The sequence below is a fragment of the Tiliqua scincoides genome, chromosome 2 (genome assembly GCF_035046505.1).
Source record: "Tiliqua scincoides isolate rTilSci1 chromosome 2, rTilSci1.hap2, whole genome shotgun sequence".
Lineage (NCBI taxonomy): Eukaryota > Metazoa > Chordata > Lepidosauria > Squamata > Scincidae > Tiliqua > Tiliqua scincoides.
In genome coordinates, this window is record NC_089822.1 from 168,596,254 (window position 1) to 168,616,521 (window position 20,268).

The 20,268-nt window shown below is 46.4% G+C and overlaps 1 protein-coding gene across 3 annotated transcripts in view; it reads left to right on the forward strand.

Annotated features, from left to right (window-relative positions):
* The window catches only part of CACNA1A (calcium voltage-gated channel subunit alpha1 A), a 295,623-nt gene that overhangs the window by 96,206 nt on the left and 179,149 nt on the right, over window positions 1–20,268 (forward strand). For all 3 annotated transcript variants that reach the window (XM_066618034.1, XM_066618032.1, XM_066618033.1), the window contains exons 6-8: window positions 5,585–5,772; window positions 18,035–18,138; window positions 18,739–18,854. In XM_066618034.1, coding sequence (XP_066474131.1) covers window positions 5,585–5,772; window positions 18,035–18,138; window positions 18,739–18,854 — 408 coding nt within the window. The remainder of the gene's footprint in view (window positions 1–5,584; window positions 5,773–18,034; window positions 18,139–18,738; window positions 18,855–20,268) is intronic.

Below are 20,268 nucleotides of genomic sequence, written 5' to 3' on the forward strand. Positions count from 1 at the left end.
TATATCCTTTTTGAGATGTGGCGACAAGAACTGGACACAGTACTCCAGGTGTGGCCTTACCAACAATTTGTACAACGGCATAATATTAGCCATTTTGTTCTCAATACCTTTGCTAATGATCCCAAGGATATAATTGGCTTTTTTCACTGCCGCCGCACATTGCGTTGACACTTTCATCGACCTGTCCACCACCACCCCAAGATCTCTCTCCTGATCTGTCACAGACAGCTCAGAACCCATCAGCCTATAGGTGAAGTTTTGATTTTTTGCCCCAGTGTGCATGACTTTACACTTACTTACATTGAAACACATCTGCCATTTTGCTGCCCTTTCTGCCAGTTTGGTGAGTTCCTTCTGGAGCTCGTCACAATCACTTCTGGTCTTCACCACTCAGAAAAGTTTGGTGTTGTCTGCAAACTTAGCCACCTCACTGCTCAACCCTGTCTCCAGGTCATTTATGAAGAGGTTGAAGACTACCAGTCCCAGGACAGATCCTTGGGGCACACCCCTTTACACCTCTCTCCATTGTAAAAATTGCCCATTGGCACCCACTCTCTGTTTGCTGGTCTTCAACCAGGTCTCAGTCCAGGAGAGGACCTGCCCTCTAATTCCCTGATTGTGGAGTTTTTTCAGTAGCCTTTGGTGAGTGACCGTGTCAAACATCTTCTGAAAGTCCAGATATATAATGTCCATGGGTTCTCCCGCATCAACAGGCCTGTTGACCTTTTCAAAGAATTCTAAAAGGTTCATGAGGCAAGACTTACCCTTACAGAAGCCATGCTGATTCTTCCTCAGCAAGGCTTGTTCGTCTATGTGTTTCGAGATTCTATCTTTGATGAGGCATTCCACCATCTTACCCGCTATAGATGTTAGGCTGACCAGCCTATAGTTTCCCGGGTCCCCCCTCTTCCCCTTTTTAAAGATAGGCATGACATTTGCTATCCTCCAATCCTCTGGCACAATGGCCATTTTGAAGGACAAGTTGCATAATTTAGTCAAGAGATCAGCAACTTCATTCTTCAATTCCTTGATAACTCTTGGGTGGATGCCATCAGGGCCCGGTGACTTATTGATCTTTAATTTATCAATGGGTCTGAAACATCTTCTCTTTTAACCTCTATCTGACTTAATTACTTGGTCAGGAGGGGCTGTTCGGGCAGCGGTATCTGCCCAAGGTCTTCTGCCATGAAGACAGATGCAAAGAACTCATTCAATTTCTCTGCCATCTCTAAGTCTCCTTTTATCTCCCCTTTCCCTCCCTCAACATCCAGAGGGCTGTCGGGGCCCCTCCCAGATGCCCTGACCCCCGATTTACCCTGGAGCAGGCACCCCATGCCCAGGGTGGGGAGGCTTCCTTGCCCTTGAAGGGGACAAAGAAGGTTGGCTCACCCCAATCAGCCAGAGGGAGCTGGTAGGGCAAACAAGGAACACTGCAAGAAACAAGCCAAGAACTGGAAAGGCCTTTTCTGCCCCACCTGGAGGAAGGGGAGGGGCCAAAGGGGGCGGGCTTGCTCCATAGAACAGGGAGGCCAGGGATGAAAGGCAGTCAGTGTGAAGCTGGGAGCTGTGAGGTAAACAGCTCCTGGGCCAGGTTTGGCAGCTCTGCTAGGGAAGAGGACAAGGGTGCTAGAACTCCCTCCCCCTCCAGCCAATCTGAGGCCTCCCTGGGGGTGGAACAAGCCTGCTCCAGGCCCCTCCAGGGTAGGGACCTACAAGGGCCAACCGCTTCTCTGGCGGGTTTCCTGCTTCTAACATATTTGAAGAAGCTTTTATTATTCCCCTTAATGTTGCTGGCCATGCGTTCCTCATAGTCTCTCTTGGCCTCCCATATCACCTTCTTACATTTCTTTTGCCACAGTTTATGTTCCTTTTTAGTCTCCTCATTAGGGCAAGACTTCCACTGACAGAAGGAAGCTTCCTTGCTCTTTACGGGCTCTCTAACTTGGCTCGTTAACCAGGCGGGGACCCTGCTGGACTTAGTCGAGCCCTTCTTCCTTTGCGGTATACACTTCTGCTGGGCCTCTATTATTGTTGTTTTAAGCAGCCTCCATGCACTCTAGAGAGATTGGACTCTATTTACCTTCCCTTTCAACCTCCTTCTAACCAGCCTTCTCATTTGAGGGAAGTTCGCTCGTTGGAAGTCAAGGGTTTTTGTGAGAGATTTGCCCAGTATTCTTCCCCCGATGTGCATGTCGAAACGGATCACAGCATGATCACTGTTCTCCAACGGCTTCGTAACATTGACATCTCTAACCAGGTCCTGAGTACCACACAATATTAAATCCAGAGTCACCTGTCCTCTGGTGGGCTCCATGACTAGCTGCTCTAAGGTACAGTCATTTAGCATGTCAAGGAATCTGGTCTCCTTTTTGTGACCAGAACACAAATTGACCCAGTCAATATGAGGATAATTGAAGTCCCCCATGATTACAACCCTGTCCCTCCTTGTCACCTCCCTGATGTTTCCTCATTTCAAGGTCCCCATCCGATTTCTGGTCTGGAGGACAATAGCACGCCCCCAGTATTACATCGCTCCTCAGGCCTGGTAATTTAACCCACAGACACGCCTTCAATCTCTACTTTGCTGGATTCTATCCCTTCCTTAACGTAAATGGCCACCCCACCTCCAACATGCCCCTCTTTGTCCCTGCTGTAGAGTTTATAGCCCAGGATTGCGGTATCCCACTGATTTTCTGCATTTCACCAGGTTTCCATTATGCCCACTATGTCAATGTTTTCCCTTGTCACCAGACATTCCAGTTCTCCCATCTTTGCTCGGAGACTTCGGGTATTTGCATAAAAGCATTTGTACATAGAATGCCCCAGGATGGGATGCTTATTAGCTCCTTTGTCCCCGCATCCTCTCATTGCGCCAAATCGTCTATCACATCCCATCACCCTACCCTTCCCAATTCCTTCTCCTACTCTTACCTTGTTGTTCTCTAACCTCCCCATCCTCGTCCCATAGGTATGAAGAGTCCCAAACCGGATGCCCCTCGGCTCCTGTCGGCTTTCCCCCAGGGATCAGTTTAAAAGCTCAGATCAGATCAGGCCAGATCAGGAGGCTTTAGAGGGGAAGGGGGATTTAAATTCCCTTACACCTCCATAAGCCTCCTGCTCCACAATGGGTCTTCTTGAACTTATGCCAGCTCATTTGCTGGCACAAGTTTGAGGAGAAAAAGGGGGAGGGGAGACCAGTGGCATTCCCAGGGGGGCACAGCGCTAAGTATTGCAGCTTCAATGCACCCTGTAAGCTGCCCCTTCCCCTCACTGTTGGAGCCATTCTGGGCAGAGAGAACAACTCAGAGGTGTCTTCTCTGTGTTACTGCCTGGAATGGCTTTGTTGGAGAGGGGGAGGGGCAGCTTACGTGGCATGTTGAGGCACCTTGCAAAACCTAGCACTGTGTCCCGCCACTGGGAATGCAACTGAGAGAGGCTGCCCATGGAACTGATCGAATAGGTGTGCACCATTGCTGCTGGATCTTACCCCTCTTGCAGCCTTCCCAACCCTGTTCCCTGTCCTTCCTGCCTCCCCCAGCATCCTACCTGCCTTGATGGGTCCAATGCACTCTCCAGCAGGCACAGGAGAGCTCCAGTTTCCCAAGGGGCACTCCTGCAGCATGCTACTTTGTGTGCTACTGGAGTGCCTTTTATGGCTGCTTTGTAGTAGTTGCAACCAGCAGAACACATGTTCTGCTGGCAGCTGGGTCCATTAGGATTGGGCTGTAACTTGTAAGCACTAACTCTTGCTGCAGACATCCTGGCAGTTCACACACAATTCTTCCGGGGACCGCAGAGTTGATTTCTGCAATACATTCAGTGGCACTGGTTTTACAGTGTATGCATTTAGCTGAACTGCCACTTGGTACTTTTGTTTTTGTACTTTCTGTGGTTTTATTTGGGATGTCTATTTTATTATTTATTAGCCTACTTATCCAGGATTTTTGATTCGTGGATTTGGCTCAGTGGGGGGGGGGGTCCTCTGGACCATTAAGCCACATTTGGCCCAACCTGAAGCCAGAACAGCTCCGGACACGACTGGAGCAAGGCTCTGGTCACATTCAGAGCTCAGTGGTGCCCAAAATCCTCGTGATTTGATATCTTGTGGAATTCAGTATCCGTGTGGGGTCCAGGAATGGACCCCTAGCAGATAATGAGGGTCTACCTGTAGTTTTTCTGGCGAGATAGGTGAGAAAGATGATGTGGTGGCTAATTTAGACTTAGGTTTTTCCACCACTGTTCTTCTTGAAAGCCTCCAGAGCACTATGGAGTATAAAAGAAATATATTGCAATAAACCAGTGGTTCCTAAATTTTTCTGACTGGCAGCTACCTTGACCTACTGGGCCATTGGCATGACTCTTCATTTGGGCAACATTGTATAGGGTGGCAGATTTTTTGCAAGGATTCCATGGCTCCCCTGTCTGGTTTCTGTGGCTTCCCAGGGAGCCACAGCTCACAATTTGGGAACCACTGCTATAAATTACAAAACAAGTTAACATTAAAACGTAGCAAATCAGAAAATCAACAAAACAAAGCAGCCCAAACCAAAATAATGATTTGGGGCACACGGGTCTTACTTGACCAGCTATGAGAAGCCAGGGCTATCTCAACCCTCTGCAGTTTCTCTGCTCTTGGTGTATGGCCCCTAACTAGACAGGCAGAGGAGGGGTTCCCCTTCTGGACACTTGCATGGTGGTAGAGGTTATTTGAAGATGTACATCGAGACAGGAACACTTCTGTTCTAGAAAGTGCACTTACTGCATTTTTGTTATGTTGTGAAATCTTCTCATGAAAACCTAGCACAAGCGTAAGAAGTTGTTTAAAGTGCTGTTTTAAATATATTTAAATCAACATTTTAAAAAAATCATTTGTTTTTAAGCTAAAAAACTGCACCATTAGAGGTGAGGGGTTTATTATAATAATAATATAACATTCCCATTCAGTAGTTGCTTTCCAAGCCCTTCCTGCTTCAAACTGGCAAAACTTCTTCCCCTTGGTGACAAAAGGGAGAAGCCCCACCCCACTCACCCCGGAAGGAGGGGGGCAGAACTTTTGAAGAGTCGTCACTTGCAATGGAGGGAGGTCTGTTATTTATTTTTATAAAAAACCCTTCCTCCCAGGAGCTCAGAGTGGTATATATAGTTGCTCCCCTCTTTTGTCCTCACAACAACCCTGTGAGGTAGGTGAGGCTGAAAGATAGAAACTAGCCCAAGGTCACCCAGAGAGCTTAATGGCTGAGCAGGGGTTTGAACCTGGATCTTCCACTAACCACTATGCCACCCTGGTTCATTTGAAGAAAAGGCAGAGGGAAGGTAGGCTTACCCTGCTGGGGCCAAAAACTATGCTGGCTCCTGATTTTTATTTTTATCTATATATACCCTGAGAAAGGTCACCTCATATTTCTTTGAATCCTTGAGTACCATATGCAGTAACCCAGGTGAAAGCCATGAGGAAGAACAGATGTTGCTGTACAAGGCAAGTGATATGCCAGTAATTTTTTCTGCCTCCTGCAGTTAGTTATCTGCTCCTGCTTACCTGCCTGTCACAGTCTTACTAGGGGTCCTCTTTTTCTTACCTCCCCAGGTGAAATCAAGCATGAAGTTCCATGTGGACAGGACCCATCAGCGCGTCCCTGTCCTAATGGGAGTGTGTGTGAATTGTACTGGGATGGACCCAACAAAGGAATCACACAGTTCGATAACATCCTGTTTGCTGTGCTGACTGTCTTCCAATGTATCACCATGGAAGGGTGGACCAACCTCCTTTATGATGTGAGTAGTACCCTTCCCTATTACAGACATGAGCAGAGTACTAGCTTGGGACAACTCAGACGTTTGCCTGATGCAAGGGTGAGAATTTGTCAACTGTAAAGTAACATATAGCACTAACTACAATTTTATGCCTCAGAAAAAGCACCACCTGTTAATTACAGGCTGGTAGCCTAATGATGGTCCCTGCATCAGATGTGCAAGGAGTCAATCAAAGCAACCCATCCAGCCCCAATGCCAGTGGCCAAGGAAGCACTGCTAGGGTGAACCAAGCAAGGAGTGGGGAGAGACGCAGGCCTAATGAGCAAGAGATATCAGGCCAACAGCACTCCCCTCCCAAAAGAGAATAACACAGCAGTATCCACTGCTGCCAATGGAGAATTGCCACCATGATACAGCACACACTGCTCAAGGATGACACCGCACCTCCTACTACCAGAGCTACTGTGGCACAGACAGCAACAATCTCTTAATCTTTTACTCACAGCCAGTTTCTTGTTAAAAATTCAAGCAATCCCCAAACTGCAATCACTAGCTAATACTGTCTGAAATTACAGCCCAATCCTTTGGTTCTCAAGTGCTGGTGCAGTGATTACAGCACTGGCACTGGGTGTTGCAAATATGCTGTAAGAGTTGCCACCGGAGCTCAGATAAGCACTGAGAGGTGTGGGACTGGGGGAGAGAGGATAGATGGGGAGTGGGATGGCCAACACTGGGCTTCTTGAATCTGCCCTAGTGAAATAGCTGGCACAGACTTGAGAAGCCCTGTTGAGCAGTCTGGGTCATTACTCAGGGTAAGGGGACAAATGTCCCATTACTCTGAGAACTCCAGCCTGCTCAGATCCAGCGATAGCCATTGAGCACTGCTGCTTCTGTCCTGGATAGGATTGGACCATTAGTGTCCCCTTTAGCCCTCAAAAGCATTTTGGCATGCTTCAGATTCTCATTCAAAAGAAAGATTCTTTATTAGTGGCACATAGCATATGTGCTTAGTTAGGCACAGAGATGCAAGTCAAACAACACATTCATGCAGTAGATATGAATGTATGCAAAGCAAGTGCTTTACCACTAAGTTACAGCCCCTGTCTGACACTGTATGCAGTTCAGGTTTGACTGAAGGATGGAATGTACGCGTATGCTTGGTTCTGGCTTTCTACAATTCTGCAGCCTCTTCTGTACTCCTTTTAAGCTTTGTCCTGCAAATGCTACTTAGGTGGGTGTTCCAGATAGGAAGCTGGTGCATTTGCTGATTGTCTGAAAGTGTATGTATCAGAAATGTGTAAAGTGGGCTTTGGGGTTTATTGTTGCTAATGTGCCAAAGCAGGATGTGAATTGGGTGTCACTCTGGATATCTAAAGATACATGTTGGCTACATGTTTTGTACTGACATGTAAAAGCAAATTTTTTAATGGCTGATAAAGTACAAGTATGCAGCAAATTGTTAGGTATGTTAGAGCCAGGCACTATCAGAAGAGCTGATGGACAAGTGTATGGTATGTGTCTGAGTGTGTAACAGTAGAACTGAACTTTAAAATATAGTATTTTTCTGCCCTTCTTGCTAAAACTCACTCTGTGTTGTTATGGTCCATAGGTGTTGCACACCATCCCAGGACCACTTGCATTTGGGATCTGAGCAATAGGTTCTTCTGTATGGCACTACGCAAGAAGCTAGGGGCTGAGTATTGTGCCACACATAGGACTTGTTTTCTGTTCCATGAGCTAATCAAGCTAATAGCAGAGCTTGCTGTCCCAGGACTATTCCCTAACAGCTTCCAAGAGAGTTTGTAGCAGCCAATTGGCCGTGAATCTCTCCAAGCCAGCATTGGGGTGAGGATCTGCTTTGCACCAGTTCTCTTAGCAAGACAGAACCATCCTAGACAATGAAAATGAATTCCAGTGACTTCCATATTAGTGTGCATGCAATGAATACTTGACTGACTTGTTAGGGCATATGAATACATCACCAACTATTGAAGATAGAATCTAGAAAGTTTACCTTCTAAGTGTTCTGACTGTGATCCAATCCAAGTTAGGGAATTGGCTGGCTATGGTAATCAGTGAGAAAATTAGGTACCACTGCCACAGGGAAGGACTATGTATTTGCTTACCTTGTAACTTACGAAGCCAAAGAAGGCCACCAGAGTCTTTATAACTTCTTGTTTTTTGCTACCTGCCTGGGAATGCAAAAATGGAGCAGGTTGTGAGAAATGGAATACAAACCTTATGTCCTATCATCTCCAAAAGCCAAGACCCTCCAAGATTGGATGAGGGACAGTGAGTGTAACAGGAAAAAACTGCTGATTGGTACCTCACTGTGAATTAGCACCAAGCTCAGTCTGTGCTAAGGGCTGCCAAGTTGGCAATCCCAACGCGCAATAAAAATTCACTTTAAAAATCAAAACAGCACAGTCTGCAGCAGCTTAATATGTCTACTAGGGAAATGGGGAGTGAAGAGCACTTTCAGATTACATTTTGGCATACCACCTTAGCAGAATTTGATTGTGATATTAGACTAGCCAAGCAGTGGGAGTCACTATATGTACCTGAACTCTGTGAAATGATCTGCTTTGCAAGAACCTTGGCTTAATGCACTTGTTCACTTCTGTCACCTACTGGATCCTTGGCGCTGTAACTGGGTTAGTTTTGGTTGAGCATATGGGCTAGTAGTGCTGGGTTCTACTATAATAGATCTCTCCATCTCCATGGTTTAGTTAAATTGTATTCTTTCGATTTTCATTTTTTTGAAAACTTTGGAACAGGCATCAATATTATCCCTACTCTATTCCTTAAAATAGGCAATTAATGTAGCATTAAAATTAATGTATTAATTACATTAAATTAATTAAAATTTAAAATTAATGTAGCAATTGCTGTATTTCAAATCCTCTGTAACAAGATTTTATGAGTCAGTGTATTGCAGTACCAGAAACAAGTCTCACAGCCCAATCCTACCTTACTCCCCATGCACTGATGCAGCCATGCCAACAGAGCACATGCTACATCCTGTGAAGTCCTCTTCAAAGTAAGGGAACATTTGTTCCCTTGCCTTGGTGTAAGCCCTTGCGGCATCTATTTAGACCTGCATAATCTATATAGCTGGCACAAGTTCAAGTGAACTTGGGAAGGTGGATCAAGGCCGGAAAGGGGGATAGGATATCAGAGGCACTGCTGCTGCCAATACTGACCCCTTCCTGGCCTTGATGTCCTCCTCCCTGCTGTGTTCTCCACCCTGGAGCATGTACCCAACCACTCGCCACTTGCTGTGGTGACCAAGCCATGCTGTCTGGCATGTCACTTTTTGCGACAGCCATAAAGCACACTATGCTGCCTGAATGCAAGTTCTGGCAGCGCAGCGGTCCATTAGGATTGGTAGTCACAGTGCTTTATATTTTTGGAAAGGAGCTCCATGATCGATCTCATCTGATCTCAGAAGCTAAGCAGGGTTAGGTCTGGTTAGTACTTGGATGGGAGACCGCCTGGGAATACCGGGTGCTGTAGGCTTATACCATAGTCTTTCGATACTGAAGGTTGCCAACCAACCACAGTTGTAGGACAGCCACTAGAACCACCTCTCTTATGTTGTCATGATACATACATGATTTTTCAATGATACCCTCAAGAGAACTCTCTTGGATCTTAGATGCACTTAAATTTAAATTAGCTTCAAAAGTTTTTTTGACTTGTTTTTTTGCTTGTTTATTTTTGGTGGTTTCAGTGTTCTGGGGCAGAATTGCTATGATTATTGTAAAATTGCATATTTCAGGAAGAATTGTTGAACAGGTTTGCTACTTCAGTCCTCCCCCCCCCCCCATTTTCTCAGAGCCTGCACCCACCTTGTCCTCTTTTTGTGTGTATCTTGTGCCTTTGTGCTAGATTTGGAAGGTGCCCTGGATAACTAACCAGCACATCTTTCATTTCTAGCCTCTTGGGAAAGCGAACTAGTTTCTGTCCAAAAGGTTTCATTACTCTCCTATGCCCCTCCTTTGTCAAATTCGTCTTTTTGTTTTAGGGCTCCTGTAAGCTGTTTAAAGGCTGTGCTTTCTTCCTTCTCAAGTCACTTCCATGTCTAAAAACGTTGCATGAGAAGTGCTTATACTGTACGCATGCCCATTTCTAAGAAAGAGTAAGGCACTGGTGAGCCACTCTTTTACTCTCATTCTTAAAGCAAGTTCATACAATCATATTGATGAGTGCAGGACCAAATGTTGACTTTTCTGAATACTTTTTTCTCATGCACACATAGAATCTACACATCTCACAAGTTAATTTTTTTAATAAAGTCAACTCACCTATGCATCATGCATATCACTATGATGAGTGATGAATTGAAAGGAAATCTAGTGATATACAGGTAGAGCCTATTTATGTGCTTGAGTTCTGTTCTGTGACCGGAACTCATAACATAACATAACATGTCTTTTCTTAATTAAGAAAAAACATGTTATGCTAAATTGCATAGAGTTAAGCAAATACGCTGCAGCCTGACACTTGGGGCTGGAAGGAAACTAAGGCAGTGGCTCTCACTCGCCTCCCCCCTCCCCCTCTATACTCAGCCCTCCCCATTGCCAGCTGTCCCACTTCTTTCACAGGTGGGATGCTGAGCTTTTAAGAGTCCAGTCCTATGCATTTCTGCTCAGAAGTAAGCCCCATTGTAGTCAATGGGACTTATTCCCAGGAAAGCATGCAGAGGATTGTAGCCTGAGAGCCCAGTTCTATGCCTGCCTACTCAGAAGTAAGTCCCATTCTAGTCAATGGGGCTTACTCCCAGGAAAGTGTGGAGAAGATTGTAGCCTAAATCTCATGTTTTGGCTTGCTGGGAAGACTTGCTTGCTGGGCTGTTTTGTTTGTGTAGGCTGGAGCACGGAGAGCCTGCACCATCTGGCAGCCCAATCCTGAGCTGCCCGTAGCACCCAGGCTCGGTAGCTCCATGGAGGGCTCCTGCCAGATCCTGCACCTCCCGCACTACTGCGGGAGGCACCTCGGGAGAAGGGGACATTCATCCCCTTCCCCTGAGTAAGGGAAGCAGCCCCGCACAGGGGCTACTCTCTTTAGCGCCAACCAAAGTAAAGGTGCTCATGTAGGGTGCGCAGCCCTGCAGGAGCACCCTTGATCCTGCGGGGCACAGCTCCGCGAATCTGCCTCTTTCCCTCCCCCTGGCATGCCTCCATCCATCCTGACTATCCTGCAATCCATCCTGACTATCAGCCCAGTGCTACCTAAACCCCCTTCCTCACCAACGCATCAGGAGCTGCAGAGTGTGTGCTGTATCCTGCAGGAAGGAGCAGTCCCAGACATTTCTTCCAGGTAAGAGATTTGTTAAGGTAAGGTAAGATCTCTTCCAGGTAAGAAATTATGTAACATTTGTTACATAAGAACATAAGGAGAGCCCCGATGGATCAGGCCATGGACCCATCTAGTCCAGCTTCCTGTATCTCACAGTGGCCCAGTTCTCTCAGTTCTCTTGACTGGGGGTAATCCCTTGCTACCCCAATGGGTCTGCTGGGACCTGCACCAGTGGTTTTGCTGGCACAAGTCCAAGTGAACCCATGAAGGTGAATTTAAGCCAGGAAGGAAGATAGGATATAGGCGGCACCACTAGCACCAATACTGCCCCCAGGGCCTAGGAGAGGAGGATAAAGGGGGTAATTCGTACCTGGGCCCAGGGTCAGAAAGGGGGCCCAGGAACCAAAGGAGGGGGCCCAGAAATTTCCTATCTACTCAGACGTTGCGCATATGGGGTGCTGGAGACATTACTGATGCCACATGGGTAGGTAGACTCCAAAGACTTTTCCAGCTCTCTACCCTCCCCTCACCCTGCTTCACCCCTCCCTACCCCTATTCTGCTCACCCATCACTACCCTCCCCTGCTCTGTTCCCCCCCCTTTTGCAAAGGGGCCCAAAAGAAATGTTGTACCCCCGATAAAATTCCTCTCGGAGGCCCTGCTGCCCCCTTCCCAACCTTGATCTACTTCCCCCCCCATCTCCATCCAATTGCCTGCAGGAGGGATATGCCTCCTCCCACCTCCCTCCTGCCCCCCATGCTGACTTACTAGCACCACTGGTCAGGGGTGCGCTGCCTGCAGTGGCAACAGCCCAGCTATGCTGTATGGCATGTTGCCATTTGAAACAACCATAAAGAACCTTGGGCTGCGAGAATGCTGATTCCAGCAGCCCAAGGCCTTAATAGGATTGGGCCGTATGTCAACGGGCATGCATTCTTATAACACATTACAGTGCAGACTTGCACAAAAAAGTCATGGTTTTCTTAGTGGTTCCCTTCTTCCCTATTGCTAGTGACCCAGGCTGATTCTAAAAAGCCCATTGTTTTCACCCATTTGTTACATTTTTGTGGGAACATATATTGCTTCCTAAAGCTCACCAAAAGTGGGAATGTGGGTTAGAGAATGCCTGCATCACTAGAATGCTTGCATTGCTCTTCTTCTCCCTTGATTCAGAGATTAGTGGTGAAGTTGGAACAAATTTTTCCAGGGTGTTGCAGTCTGTCATGCTACCTGGATCACACATGTGTGATCCACTAGAGTGAATTTATGTTCAAGTGAAAATCTTGTATTCTGTTGCTGCTGTGAAGAGGGAGGAGAGGAGAGAGAAGAGAAAAGGGGGCCAGGGCAGGAACAGAATTAGAGAAGGAAGGAAGAAACGGGGAGAAGTAGGTGTAGAGAGAACTATGGAGAACAGATACAGAAAAAAAGAGGGGGGCTTCAGAGGGTGCAGAGACCTGCTATGGTACTTAGGCAGTTAATGCATGATAGTCAGGAGATTGTGACTAACCTTAGAATAACAACCTCCAGCCCTTGATTACACAATCAAGCTCACAGTATGATTTGAGTATCCTCTCTTGGCCTGATCCACACAATTTCTTGGCCTCACTCCTATTGCTACTGTCCACCTGCAATTATGGGAATAGTATCATACTGGCCTTCCTTCCTTATCACGTTATTAGGTAGATAACAGATGGTGAATATGGTGTGTTTGGAATGCTCTAAACTAAAGCACCAAATAAATGCCAAGAGTTATTCTGTTTCTCCATCTGCGATTGCCAATATGTAAGTGACAAAATGGCTTGGATTGGTCTTGCACCTGCAGTGGGTAAACCGTAGAGCCAAAGTCGGTCCATTCATAGGGACCAGTTATGTGGTCACCTCTGGTAGCCAGGGACATGTGATTATTAGAGGCAGGGGAGGCAGAGCTTCACCTGACCCTCCCCCTGCCAATGGACCTGACAAGTGAAGTTCAGAGGCCTTCTGAGGGCCAGACAGGCCACACGAAGCCTCTCCAGCCCTTAGAAGACTTGTTGAGACCTTAGAAGATCTTCTGAGGGCTGGAGAGGCTGTGTGCAGTCTCTCCAGCCCTCAGAATACCTCCAGACACAATCAGAGGAGCTGTGTCCAGAAGTGACCTGGAAATGATGTCATTTCCATGTCATGGGTGCCATGATGTTTGTGCCTCACCAACACAAGAAATCATGGCACATCACTGCAGGCAGCGGATATGTGGGGAGTTCCCACCTCCATCCACACACTTCCATTGCTGAGCTGCTCTTTTTATTCCTAGAGTAGGAAAAGGAAGAGCGGGATGGAGCAAAGGAGCAAGTGTGGAGAAAAAGAAAATTGTGAGCCAGAGCATTAGACTAGAATTGTCCTGCATGCTTCCTCTTCTGCTCCCGTCCCCTCTTCCTTTTCCAATCCAGAGAGTGGGAAGAGCCGAAACTTGCACATCACCAACTAAGGAGGGGGGCAGCATTCAGCCCCAGGCACCAGGAGGTTGTGGGCCAGCCCTGTATATTGCCATTTGTTTTTGTGGGAAGAATGTACATACATGGCCGCTGTATTCTTTGTGCCTGCCTTAAGTCACCTGGAAGCCCAGCTTCACTAGCTTCCACGCTGCAGAAGATCTTTTTGTTCCTCAACCTATATTTAGCAGAACAAAATGGGGACAACGAGTTATTAGTGGCTTATGTATCTGTGATCCATACAAAGTACATTCTTCTACTCCCCTCCAGTCACTGCTGAGTAGCCAGGCTTCACAAAAGGGGCAGTTCCATTAGCACATTCCTTGGGGCAAACCTGTGACCCACCACTAATGTTGGCTTTCAAGGCACACAGAAGAAAAAAGTTCCTTTCTGCTTGAATACTGTCTGTATACAAGCCAAGCAGAACTGGAATTCTGTTGCAAGAAGTGTTTGATATCAGGATACAGAGCAGAGAGAAAGTGGTTTCTATTTATGGGGTTGAGGCAGAGAAGGAGCCAAAACTATCGCATTGGTATGTGTGATGGAGACCTTGTTAGACAAGTTGGAAGGGGTTAATTTTGTATCACCTTTATCTGCCTGGTTTCTGACAGCCCAATCCTATTTGGATACCATGCCAACAGCGTGATGTTCTGAACCTATCCAGGCAATGCGATTCTGATGTGTCATTGGCATGACATCAGCATGCCATCAGTGTGATGTCAGTGTAACATCCAAGGATCCAGACACTGTAACCTATCAGTCCCAGTGCCAGTGGTCAGAGAAGTGCCACCAGGGTGAACTGAGCAGGGAGTGGGACAGGCTTAGGGCCAATGAGTGGCCACTGCTGGCAGGACGCCTCTCAACCAATCACTAGGAATGAGCAACAAATGGGAAGATGACCCAAGGATACCACACACACACAATACAACACAGGATGCCACAGCACTCACACCCCCTATAGGAGCTACTGTGGCATCAGCAGCAAAGGGGCAAAAGGAATCCCTGCACCCAGCATTCAGGTCTCCTTTTCATATACAAACACGCATATCAAAGGAATACCTTTTTGAGCAGAGCAAAGCAAGGTAGAAAGATAGCTCTCTTGAAAGAGGGCAACTGTATGAAGCAAATGCACAATCCCCTCCATGGCAAGGATTTGAGTCATTGAGGGGCCATTCACCAGCTAGAAGGAACCCTTTTGCCAGGGGAGCCACATAAGGAGAGCCATGACAGTATTCAGGAAAAACAAGGTGCTGTTAGATCACTGCACAAAGATGCAGACTAGGAGCTATGCAAGGTGGGTGTGAACCCAGCCAAGGGATTTGCCCCAGCCCAGCAAGGCATTCACCTTTGCATGACTGGCCAGACACCGATGGCAGGGGCAAAAGAAGGAGTAAGGCAGAACTAGAACCCACACCAGCTACACTCCAAAGCTGCCCCCTAACCACCCAGCCATAGCAGACAATAGGCAAAGTGCACTTAGTGTAAACAGGCCCCCTTCTGCTGGGAGGCTGCAGCACATTGACCTATCAGAGGAAGTGTTGCATGGGCCAATAATTGGGCTAGCATGTGTCAGAGGGTGCCTATTGCAACAGCTATTGTGCAGCCACACCCCTGCCCCTGGTATCATCACTGGCACTTTCCAATATGGCTGTTGGTTTGTTGCCCTCCATCCCCTTGCCACTTTGCCTCATTGACAAATGGCAGCAAAGAATGGGGGTTCATGACCACAGAGGGGTGTCCCACCCCTTGGAGTTCAATGAGTTACAGAGAGAGGATACTGCAGACCCTGGGAGCAGAGAGAGTCTGCTTCCCCTGCACAGTTCCACCCTGAGGCCAACTGGGGTAAGAAACAACAAAGGTTAGGGGAAGGGATCCCTATCTGCTAACAAAGAGGCAACAAGTGTGATCCAGTCATGGTTTTTATTGAACGGTATCAGTGATAGAAAACACACAAGTAGGGGTTGCGAACTGTCTTTTTCTAGCAGGGCTCTTGTGCCATTGCAAGTTATCCCACAGACAGTCAAATAATAGATTCCAGTGAGGTCTGGCTATACCAGTTTGTTACATAAGAACATAAGAACAGCCCCACTGGATCAGGCCATAGGCCCATCTAGTCAGGCTTCCTATATCTCACAGCGGCCCACCAAATGCCCCAGGGAGCACACCAGATAACAAGAGACCTCATCCTGGTGCCCTCCCTTGCACTGGCATTCTGACATAGCCCATTTCTAAAATCAGGAGGTTGCACATACACATCATGGCTTATAACCCATAATGGATTTTTCCTCCAGAAACTTGTCCAATCCCCTTTTAAAGGCATCCAGGTCAGATGCCGTCACCACATCCTGTGGCAAGGAGTTCCACAGACCAAATACACGCTGAGTAAAGAAATATTTTCTTTTGTCTTTCCTAACTCTCCCAACACTCAATTTTAGTGGCTGTCCCCTGGTTCACTGTCTGTAATGGAGTTTGCAAAGCCATAGGGGCCTTACTGGGAAGAGCAGATCAGCAACCTCCCTGTCCAGTGGGCTCATACTGATCAATGTGGGCAGGCAGGCTGTATCCTTTGTTCCTTTATGGGGAAGTGAGGGATGTGGAAGATGAGATTTTATGATGCTTCAGTTCAACGCAATATGGCTTCAGTAGGTTGTAATAAAATTGCACTATGGTTTGTCATATTAAATACCAGCATTATTTTGAAGATTATCTTGTTCAAAGTAGTTTCTTTTCATTGAGCTTTTACCTTACTGAGGGCTTATCCTGATGTCAATCATCATTTCAGAAAATAGATTTATTTTTAATTATTCCTGTGGCAGAAGAGAAACTGAAGATCCTGTACATTTCTTCTTAAAATGCACCATCTACATATTCGTTAGGAATATATTTCTTCCCCAGATGCTGTGGCATAAAGGCAATTGGCCAGATCTTCAAAAGATTCACATTTCCTCAGCGAAGAGATGTCATAAAGTACAATCTGAGTCAGCAACTTACACTTACCATTATCAAAATTTTGTGCCATTGTCATTCAGTCTCATTTTGGGAAGTGCCGGTGTGATTATTTATTGACCTACCTCTTGCCTGCTCAAATAACTTGAATTATCTTTTTATGTACTGCATTTTGTGTTTATGTTTTGGCCCATGGCTGATATGGAAATAAAGCTAATTGACTTGATTTTAATTATGTGGTAATCAGAATGCTGTAGAAATGTCTGCTTTCACTGTCACTATTTCTTCTTTCCATGACTTTTTGTTCATTTATTTCAAATTCGTTTTGTGTCTTTTGATTATGTGCTGGAGTGCACAAGCTTTTGTGCAGACTTCCAAATGCCGATTTAGTGTACATCTGGGTGTGCATGTACCTGTTAACAAGAAGACCTTCATCTAGGTTGGTGTTTTAGAAATGCCACCAGAAACCACACTGCTATGAAATGTTACAAAAGATTTCTTCAGCAGTTACACCTACCCTTTCAAGACACGATAGCACTATGACAATGAGGCAAATCATATATACCAGTGGTTCTCAAATTGGTGGGTCACGACCCACCAGCCTCTTGCCATTGCCCTTTTAAAGGGTGGGGAAAGGGCAAAGGCGGCAATGTGACCCCCAGAATTGCGCCACTGTGGGGGGCATAGGGGCTTTTTTAAACATACCTCAATCCCTATCAGCATCTGGTGGTGTGCAGGGAGCCATGTGGAGCCCTCTGCTAGTCTCCCGATGCCTCTAAACATTGAAAAATGCAATCACAACTGGCTTGCAGTTGTGAAACTGGAAGTGGGTCACAATCATGGTTTTTTCAGATCTGCAGAGGGCTCTGTGGAGCTCTCCACACCCCGCTGACACTGTCAGGGGCTAAGGTATGTTTATAAAAATCCCCCCCCCGTGTCTCCCACAATGGTGCAATCTTGGGGATTGCTTTCCACACTCCCCCACAAAGACTTATCACGCTTCTCAAACTCCAAGAGAGTTTGAGAAACACTTCTACATACTGTATAACTCTCTCAGTAGTGCTACAGAGAACTCTTATGGACAGCTTGTTGGAACCACAGAATCATAGCACTTGCAGGACTTAAAAAAACAGAAAAGAATGTTTTTAACGGCTTTAACATTCCTTCTCTAGCTGCTGTTGGTTTTTTGTATCTCCACCTATTATTCTCTCTCCAATATGCAGCTCCACAAAATACTGCAACAAAGATATATATACACGTTCAGATTTGCTGAATTACTCTAGCTATTTCACTCTTTCTACTTACCTCTAAGCAGTAGTTGTTAGAATGGCTTTCACAGTAAGTATGGGATGAACCAGTGGACTTCATGCATTGCAGAGAATCTATCTATCTATCTATCTATCTATCTATCTATCTATCTATCTATCTATCCATCCATCCATCCATCCATCCATCCATCCATCCATCCATCCATCCATCCATCCTGTGTGGGTTAATGGTTTCCAAGTAAAACATGCTCTGGGTCTCTAGTATCCCATGACATTTCCCCTCTTTGTTTCCCTTTTACAGAGCAATGATGCCTCAGGGAATGCTTGGAACTGGCTGTACTTTATCCCCCTCATCATCATCGGATCCTTTTTTATGCTCAACCTTGTGCTTGGGGTGCTTTCTGGGTGAGTAGCATGCTTGCCCTAGACAGAGCGGGCTCCTCTTTGCCAGCAGCCAACCTTCCTTGGGACAAGACTAAAAACCAGGGCTTGTACAGTCCACCCTTTTTATCTACAAGGGATCTGTTCCAGGACCTTCCATGAATATGCAAATCTGTGGCCACTTCCTGTTTGATCAGCAAACTGCAAGTGGCTTTCTGAGGCCTCTGGCAGGTCTTCTGAAGCCCTGTGGAGGCCCTTGCAGGCCTCAGAATGCTTCCCGGAGGCCTTAGAAAGCCACTTCCGGTTTAATGAACAAACTGGAAGTGGCTTTCACCCAGTATCCATGGCATCTGCAGTGGGTCAAATCCACAGATGTCAGCTCTGCGGATACTGGGAATATACTGTAGTTGTTGTTCCCACCCCTGCAAGAAAAGGGGAAGTTTAATGGCTACTAGAATCGATGAGGGGTATGTTTCTTCCTGCTTTTACTTCTCACACACTCTGTTTGACCTGGGACCAGTTCCATATCTTGGTTGTCCCTCCTGCATCATTTTTTTAACCCTTCTTGTGATTTGCCCAGGCTAATGGAGAACCTTTAGCAGGCTGTCCCATATTTTTCTACAGGGAGTTTGCCAAAGAAAGGGAGCGGGTGGAGAACCGGCGAGCATTTCTGAAACTGAGAAGACAGCAACAGATTGAACGAGAGCTCAATGGCTACATGGAGTGGATCTCCAAAGCAGGCAAGGACTTTCTCTGGGCCTTTCCATCTCGTGTATGCTCTCCTGCTCCTTCTGGTGCTACCCTATCTATGCTCTTGAGAGCTGACTTAAAAATTGTACCCTCTTGTTTGAACGAGGCAGTCTTTCTACTTGGCATTGCTTTACTTCATGGCCATCAAATCCAGGACTACAAACTCAACTTGAATAGTTGACATCACTGTCCTCTCCCCTCCCCCAAACTTTGCCCAGTCACACACTCCCATAATAATGCCTGCATCTCTTTGTGGTAGGGAGCATGGGACTGGGTCATGCGCTGAGACAAGCTCAGAGCTGGAGTTATCAAATAATTTTTCAGGCCAATAACAAAAAATTGATTTTTATTATGTTTTGGTGTTTCCTTATGTTCATGAATGAGACATTTGTCTCATCAGGTAAAGCCACAATTGTACCCATTTCATTAATAGTGTCCAGGTTTTAAGAAACATCTCAATTTGTGTTTTTGCTATTAGGAACCTACAAGTGGGGAGGACTCACAACAAAATGTGACAGTGCATCTCCCTATTACATCCTATCCCCATGGAAATTGATCCATGTATTTAGGTCCCCTAAAGTGACTGACCAACCAAGGATTCTGCCCCTGCCTCCCCTGAAAATAGCAAGAAATATAGGAATAACCCACCATTTGCCTTGAACCGAGGAGCTGATGAGCACATGGTCACCCATATTTGTTTGGCTGGTATTAAAATATGATGTATGAACCTTTCTGTAGTAATAATAATAATGCATTAATATAACATTTTCTGGTGCGCAAAGTACTCCATAAATATCTTAATGTAGTCTTGTAAGATACTATTATCCCTATATGCAGTGGAACTGAGAGGCAGTAGCTTGCCAAAGGCTGCCTAGTAAGAATTGTTAGCAGAGGGGAGTTTAGAACCAGGGTAGCCTCTTAGCAATTATGTTGCAACACCCACAAGGCTACAGTAGGAAGCTTTCCTTTTTCACCCAGGTACCTAACAGCCCAATCCTAAGCTTCCTGGCGCCTGGAGGAACAGCAGTGCCAAAATGGCGACTGATATATCCTGCAGGTGTAGGGAACCTATTGGAGGTCTCCTTGGGGGAAAGGAGCATTCATCCCCTTCATCCAAGTAATGGCACAGGCCCTGCAATGGGCTTCCTCAAATCTGCACTGGCTATTTTGCTGTTGCAGACTGGGGAAGCTCCACGTCGGGCTTTTCAACCTGACACAGAGAATACAATCCAGCAGAGGACAACTTCACTGGTCCCACCCCTCTCCTAGGCCAGTTCCTCCTCTCAATTCACCCTCCCCTTGCCCTGGAATGCCTCCTTCCTTCCATGGTGCCATAAATGTTTACTACATGTTTGACACCTATTGCTGGCGCTGGAGCTCAGTGCTGGTGCTAATAACTCATAG